Below are 8,134 nucleotides of genomic sequence, written 5' to 3' on the forward strand. Positions count from 1 at the left end.
GGACCGTCTAGTGCCTCAGAGATGCAAAATCCATTACATGGTTATAGAGAACGAGAAATTAAAGTTCCAGCGAACCAAGACTAGCTGATGGCAGTCTATACAGAAACCCAATCATTTAGTTTCCCTGTGGAAATGCTGCTTTAGACATCAGGGCAGCCACTGCATCAGTCACTTGATCCGTCAGAGGAACCCCCAGCGTGCAGCCCCGCCCCCCCCCCATCCAGGACAGGACGAATGCGGCACATGAACCTAATTATTACTCATCAGGATGCAAGAGACAGGTTCCTACTGCAGATCGGCTTTAATGGAGAAGTCTGCTGCATGAAGGACTGTCACGAGCGAGTCTTTTCCAAATGACTTGTGTTCTGGAGCAGTGCGGTGACTACAAATACATACATCTATTTTACTTCTGGCTTTAAAGTTGTTTGTTTGACTTCAAGCCAAATCACTCCTCAGATGTTTTGATTGTTACTGTTCAGTCATTCCTGTTGTGCTTCATGTCAGTTGTGCTTCAGTACAAACTTTATTCATTGACAAAGACAATAACCAAAAGTCTGGGTTTTATTTCTAAAACTTATCATTTTTACAGAACATTGAAGCAGATGCTGACAAACACAAGATGTGAAATGTAGGCATGTCATTGGAATAAGATAAATATGACAGATCAGAGCTGTACCCTAAGATCTAATATGTGATGCTTTTCAACTAGAGACTTGTTTGTGCTTTAAAAAAAACCCTGAAATGCACACGATTATGCATGATTATACAGTTATGTTGTTTTTGCATTTCCCACGGTCTGTGTCAGTTGTGACTGAAGAGAACATTGTCTCATTAAAGCCTTCGAAATGAAAACACAGAAATTAAACCAAAGAAACAGCACAAGATAAATAAAATGACGTTTTCCCTGGAAAAACAGTCATGAGTTGTTCATATAAAGTGTTGTTTGTGTGTATTGTTCAAGATTAAGTTGTTCCCTGATTAAGCAAATCTCCTAAAACTTGAGGCGCCTCTTCGGTTTTCAGTCTTCAGTCTTGAAACTGCTCCAGAGACGTTTCACTCCATCTTTGGGTGCTATTAAAAGACAGAAGGAGAAGATTTGTCCAAGGAAATGAACACCTGGTGCAGGATGCGTCCAGGAAGCAGGAGAAGCAGGAGCTTAGAGTTAATAAATGTTTATCGAGGAGCAAATAGAAAGCGGCGCAATGCACATGGTCTGATGAGCTGAGGCAGGATGCCTAAGTGCCCGTCATAAAGGCAAATTAAAACCGCTGCGATGTCAATAAAGTAGGAACCACTGAGTAAAAGCTTAAACAAGGCACTGGCAGATTATAGAGTCTTAATCATTACTGAAGAAAAGAAATAATAATACAACTGTGATTCAAACATGACCTGGATTGAGGACACTTAACCGGAAATTTAGGCGCCTGCTCCAGTCTGACCTGATGTCACGGCCAATTAAACACTTCACCCATCAGAGGCTGCTTTTACCGGGACCAGGGACAATAATAGAGATATCCGTCTCCATTTAATTTCCATTTGCTATAGACGGGCAGCAGAGGGAATCAGAGATGATATCTGAACCGTAAGGAGGAGGCGGGTCCACGCGGCTGTGCAGCACATGGACGCATGAGCAGCCAGTGGATCATTCACCGTACGGCTCTGTTACTGCAGTGTTAATGGAACAGAGGCTGATGTTTATATGGCGAATGAGTTTTAGATCAGCTGATCCCGGTGGCAGAATTACAGCTCACACAACACAGGCCAAAGCAAACCGAAACGGAGGCTCAATGTCAACAGTCCCATCAGGAAAATCCCCACTGGACTGTGTTGCCCCAGAGCACAAGCCAGACGGTCGCAGTGGATCACGGATCTAGACCGGATTTAGGAGAGGAGGACCGGGTGGGTACGACGCAAACCCACTGCACTCACTCCTGTCACCCATTACTGAAAGTAAATGCGCGCTCGTAACGGACACCGAGTCACGGCTCCGTTTGTCCTCTGATCAATTATTAGCAAGGCCCACGTGACATCTGGGTCTCCTTCGCAGCGTTCGGTCCATAAAGCTCAGTGAAAATGAGAAAGAGCAGAGGATGAGCGCGGTGCATTAAGCAGCAGTGATCTGCTCTGTTCTGTTCTCTGCTGCCGTGGAATTTATATCTGTCCTTCATCGCGACAGAAGGCAGCGTTAGATCTTAATTAATGCTGTATTTTACACCGGCCCAGGAATTCTGGAGAAAAGCTGGAGAGCTTAGATGTTCATCAGTCTAGTGTGATAGACACATGGTCTATAAATGGAGATGATTTAGTACTGTAGCTGCTCCCCGTAGAACTGGGCTTCCAGCTAATGACTCCAAAGGCACAACACTGAATGATCGATGAGACAAAGAAGAGCCCAGAGTAACAACGAAAGGCTTACGATTCACTGGAGCCGCGCGCCAGAGTCTATCACACGCAAATCATCTCTGCTCACTCGAAAGTGAAACAGGGGGCGTCAGGATTTAAAGCTGGAAGGAGAAATGAATTCCCTAATACAGAAAGAATCAGCGTAACGGCACGGAGGCTGGCCGCACTCAGTCTGCGCCAAGCAGCGGGACAAAAACCCAGAAGATCCAAATAAATTGTGCATATTGACTGAGCAGGTCTGCGTGTGGTAGTGGGCAAGTCAAATTCCAGACCATAACCTAATAGAGATGCACTGAAACGACCCCGGGAGAGTCGTTCACAGCCCAAGAGGACGGCTGAGCTGAATCTGTTCTGTCAGAAGGAATGCTCCATAATTCCTCCTGAACACTGTGCAGATCTGAAGCGTGTGTTTGGGTTAATGCTGCACCAGGAACTTCAACACGTTACTCTGTCAATGTTTAAAGGCCTGTGAATGCTACACCTTAGGTATTAGCAGCTGGAGCTTGTTGCATTTGTCTGCATGTGTCAATCCGATCGCATTTTCTGCCCAATTAACACAAACCCCCGTCAGTTACAGTCCCTTTAGCTCCGGCGCGTCACATGTTCCTGTGAAAAGTGTCAGCAGTAGCCAGACGTGTGGGGAGCGCAACTGTGCAGTGTCACAGCTAAAACTAGGCAGGCCTGTCAGAGTCCAGTTTAAAGGCTCAGCCTGGAAGCCGTGATGTCGGGTCGGTGTGATCCAGGGCGTCCAGCGAGCGAACACGCAGCCACAGCTGCAGAGATGAGGACTCAGCCTGTCATTACGGCAAAGGATTTCTCTCCCTCTCAAAAAAAAAAGCTTTTTTAATCCAGGTAATCACTGCTTTTGTATCCAATCTGAATGACAGCTGACTAGCAGCCAAACCACGGACGATGACAGATTTACTTTCCCGTCTCTGGCTGAACACCTTCTCACTCGCTCCTGAACCTCGGCTCGTCTGCCGTCGGATGTGTGATACTTACAGCAGCCACCAACGCTTGCTGCAGGTCTTCGATGATGTCGGCCTCGTCCTCCAGCCCCACGGACAGCCTGATGAGTGTGTCACTGATGCCCAGCACGCTCCTGTCTTTTTCTGGCACCGATGCATGGGTCATAATTGCCCTGAATGACGAGAGAACGGAGACACCTCCATTGAGGACAATACAGAATAAAAAGCATCACAGAGAATGGAAAAGGAAAATCTGAACAATACGGATTTCTAGTTGATCTCTGCTGCCCCCTTTTGGCGCTGTAGCCGTAAAGGTCGAGTAAATTAACTCTTAAATGCAGTATCTGTAGTGTGCTCCTATACATGTATTAATTACCTTAATGTTACCTTATGTTTTTTGCAGAAATACTTACGGATGTTCTGCTAAACTTTCATAACCACCGAGACTCTCTGCTATCGCAAACAGCTGGAATGAGAAGAAAGCAGAGAACATGCTGAGAAACATTGTCCCCAACACAAAAAAAGCACTAAAAAGGTGGTTTAGTAACACACTCCAAAACATGTCACAACAGCTGACATCACACGACAGCGGTTGTTGCTTGGTTTGGATCCTCAGACATGTGGAGACACGTGAAGCGAGCATTTGCAGAAAAACACAATCTGGTCTTCTTGTGACATTACAAGCAATAAAAAGGCCAACAACAAACAGTGACAAGGCCTATTTCAGCTGAAAGCGGTTTAAACTTTTAATTTAGATGCTACAAAATATAAAACTAACACCCTTGTTTTTTTCTCTCAATTTAAGTCCGTTTGAAAAGCTGAGCCAGTGATTTTGCCTAATCTCCCTCTTGTTAGTCAAACACACACAGCCTGGATTGAGTGAAAACAAATGGTGCCAAATTACTTTAAGGCTTTTGAGGAAGACGGTGGCATGCTCCAGTTTCCCCTTAATGTTGAAGGTAATCATTCCTGGACACCCGGTGCATTGTCTCTTCATCACTTCGTACTGGGGGTGAGAGGGCAAACCTGTAGAGGCAGAAAACATGAGAAGCCAGTCAGAGATCAAATCCTATAATTGCCACCTACAGCACTTTCAGACGGGGACTGGCTTCGCTGGCTGTGCCGAGCAGGTGCACACGAGAGCTCCTGCTGTTGTTTAAGGCGTGTGCAACGTATCCAGAATGCATCTGTACTGAAAGTTCAGGAGGAATGCTGGCGTGTTACGACCGGCAAGGATCCGGGTCTGACCTGGAAAGATCACGCGCTCCACCCGCGGATTGGCCTCCAGGAACGTGGCCGCTGCCATGGCGTTTTTAAAGTGCCGCTCCATCCGAAGGTGCAGCGTCTTCAGCCCACGGTTGCACAGGTAGCAGTCAAACGGGGACGGGACGCCTCCCAGGGCTGAGGAAGGACCGCATTAGTTACTAATAACAGCCTGGTGTCGGTTTCAGTAGTGTTTGGATGAACCTGTGTGTGATTCATTCAGACAGATTTATTTTTTGTCTTACTAACCATTTTGCAGAAACTTCAGACGCTCGTACAAATCCTCCCGGTTCACTGAGACCAGACCCATTACAACGTCACTGTGACCTGCAAAGTAAACGAAAATTACTCTTTTTAGTTTCAGTCTTTACTTTAATAGAACCTGTTGGCCTAAACTTACTTATTTAAACAGAAACACATTTGGCTCAATAAATATTAACCTACCATTCATGTATTTGGTGGCTGAGTACATGCAGATGTCGGCTCCCAAAGCCAAGGGCCGCTGAGAGTCGAGACAAATGCACAGGTTCAGTGACGCAACTCCACAACGAATGCAACTCGACGGCAGAAAACCAATAAACTGAGGAGACGTGCACATCTGTCGCGCTCACCTGGAAATAGGCAGACATGAAGGTGTTGTCCACGACCACCACCGTGTCCTTGCTGTGCTCGTGGACCAGGTCGGCGCAGGCCTTGATGTCGACAACCTTCATCATGGGGTTGCTGGGCGTCTCGATCCACACCAGCTGCACAAGCAGAGGAGTTACGTCACTTCAGTGCATCACAGATCGGGCAACCAGATGTGCCAACGACAAAAAAAAAGGAGAAAAAAAAAACTGCAAAGCGCTGTGTCATCACACAAAGGCGCTGATTCACAATGACCACTACAAATAAAAACAAAGGGAGGAAACTTTAAACGACACAGCAACTTTTTAAAAAACTCACACACATGCTAAGATGTGGATTAATTTTAATGTTAAATGAAGTAATTATTTCTGTTGGTTTTACAGCTTTTGTGCCTGTATGTGTCCTGAACAGTCTGATTTGGTTTCTATTTCTTACCTATCTAGCTTTCTAAGGTCAAACTATTAATACATTCAGTAAGTTCAAATTAGAGTTTAGAATAAAACTTTACAATGCAGTCGTCTGAATGGTTTCATTCTGACGTTTGATAGAAGAATTAATACCACAGTTTGGTGCGACGACGCATGTGTTACACCCAGAAACGCTCTTTTCCCCTGGACTTACTTTAGTGTTGGCCTTGAGTGCAGCCTTGAGCAACGCAGGCTGTGTACAGTCAGCGAAAGACACATCCAGCCCAAGTTCTTTGGCAATCCTTCGGAAATACCGATTTGTGCCTTTGAAAGCAAAGCAAAACTTTATCTTTACTTTCCCCACAGTGACGTTTGGTTGGTGGGACTGATCTCACCTCCGTACACGTCATCCATGCACACGATCCCGTCGCCCGCCTTGAGCATGTGCGTGATGGTCACTGTGGCCGCCAGCCCCGAGGCGAGAGCGAGGCCTGCAGAGAACCCGTTGGATGTCACCTTATCAGGAGCCTCTCGTGCGTAATGATTGATCTTTCAAACATGAATCATTTACGTGTTTGGCTGCACCTGCTGGACTATGAGGGAGCGTAATACAAACAGGCTTACTTACAATGCTTCGCTCCATCCAGAGCTGCCACGGCCTTCTCAAGACAGTTTCTGGTAGGATTTCCACTTCGGCTATATTCAAATCCCTGAAAAAAAAACAACAAACAATGAATGAAAATTCAGGTGTTAGAACTGCTCATTCATCACAAGCGCTGCCAAATAACACAATACAGACAATGAATTTCAGCATGTTATATTTTATGAGTTATGAGTACACCATCCACACTGTTTAGATAAAGTGAGTTACACTGGTTTACTGTGGTCTGAATAGCAGCCAATGCTGTGAAATGTAAAACAGACACGGTGGAGTTGTGAATTCCACCAGGGTGTAAAGAAAAAGGTCAAGAGGTCAGCGTGAGTGGTGAGTCTGCAGTTTTAGGCTGTTGATGCTGGACGTACTGTATGTTACAATAGTCTCAAACAAAAGCAGGTGTGAAAACCTGATGTCTGACCTTTGCCAGTTTTCTGGTTCGAGCTGTTCCTGTGCCAAAGCAGTTACATCACAACCAGACTTCTAAACTATAAACCAATTTATTTAGAACATACAGTATAATAATTAACAGATGCAAACCAAAGGTTTATCTTGGATGTAAAACAATAACTTGTGTATTATTTCTATACAAACGTACACAGAGGATATGATAGTGAGTGAAAGAAAAAAACATGATGTTCCAGCACCTACTGGTTTTGGTCCCAGTTCCCAGACATGGCCTTTGTTTATTCTCCACTGATGTGGAAATAACTAAGTTAATTTGTCACTGTTGAGATAGATAAAACTTTAATTTTTCTAGAAGATGTGTTTATAAACATCAGTACATCAGTTTATGTATATTTAGATTTTTCATTATGAGCATTTAACCCTTTGTGGGTTATAACAGGGTTCGAACATGATGTCTTAAGAAAACCTTTTTGCTGCGACACTCACTCATCAGTAGAAACTACAAACAAATGAGAGTATTGCTTATCTTTGAGACCATGAACCGTGGCCCAGTTACAGTTGCAGTTGCACCGGCTCCAGTTCTATAGACATGTGTCTACATTCGTCTACTTTAGACATGTGGGCACACAACCGATCGCCCCTGCTTTAAATACCCTAGTCATGCAATGAGCTACTCACGGCGTGATTTCCCGGTCCATGCTGCTTGAACGTGGTGGACAGGGAAATCGGCGGCACTACAGCCATAGACGACCATTGCTCCGGCTCCTGGCCGACGTGGATCGCCTCTGTGGCGAACGATTTGAAGTTCGGGCGGAAGCCTGCGAACAGGTCGCCCTGTTTGTCTGCGTTGCGCTTCGGATCCATCACGGTGCGCTTCCGCTAAAGGCCAAGTTCAGTCTGTTCAGGGCGAGTACGCGCTACCGTTGGGCGGTGAAGCCATTTAACAGGGCGCTGCGCAGCGCTTGGCCGTCTGGGCCAATCAACGCTCACCAACGAGCAGAGGGTGCGTCTGATTGGCTGCTGAAAGGGGGCGTCAACCCATGTGACGCACGTTGTCCGCATTCGTTGTGTACCTTGTAGGCTTTATTCGCCGTAATGATGCAACGTTTCCTGCCGTTTGAGTCAGGCAAAGGAGCGCTTCTATCATGAACCTAGGTCTTTAGACTAGTTACACAGAGCTGTGGTCTTAGTTAGACCATAAACAGCTTTCTTTTCTTTTTAAATTATTAATCCAAAGCAGAAGGTTCAACAGCTTCAAGGGTGTATTTCTACTATTTGAGCGACCGCAGTTTAATTCCCAACATTTGACTTTATATTTTTTGATTAATCACAATTTGTTCCCCTTGATTTTTGATGTATGAAGACTTAAGTTCTTGCAGTCGTGAAGGTGTGGCCAGAATATG

General features: G+C 45.4%; 1 protein-coding gene across 1 annotated transcript; it reads right to left on the reverse strand.

Moving 5' to 3' along the window:
- Positions 1–543: 543 nt before the first annotated feature.
- On the reverse strand, positions 544–7,678 carry cth (cystathionase (cystathionine gamma-lyase)). Its single transcript, XM_029149241.3, has 12 exons — positions 7,410–7,678; positions 6,297–6,378; positions 6,064–6,159; positions 5,883–5,992; positions 5,246–5,380; positions 5,079–5,136; positions 4,884–4,961; positions 4,620–4,772; positions 4,276–4,397; positions 3,785–3,837; positions 3,406–3,544; positions 544–1,071 (listed from the first exon to the last, which is right to left on the reverse strand). The coding sequence occupies exons 1-12, from the start codon at positions 7,593–7,595 to the stop codon at positions 1,054–1,056; spliced, it is 1,230 nt and encodes a 409-aa protein (XP_029005074.1). The 5' UTR covers positions 7,596–7,678; the 3' UTR covers positions 544–1,053.
- Positions 7,679–8,134: the final 456 nt, after the last annotated feature.

This window comes from Betta splendens, chromosome 4, assembly GCF_900634795.4.
Source record: "Betta splendens chromosome 4, fBetSpl5.4, whole genome shotgun sequence".
Taxonomy (NCBI): Eukaryota; Metazoa; Chordata; class Actinopteri; order Anabantiformes; family Osphronemidae; genus Betta; species Betta splendens.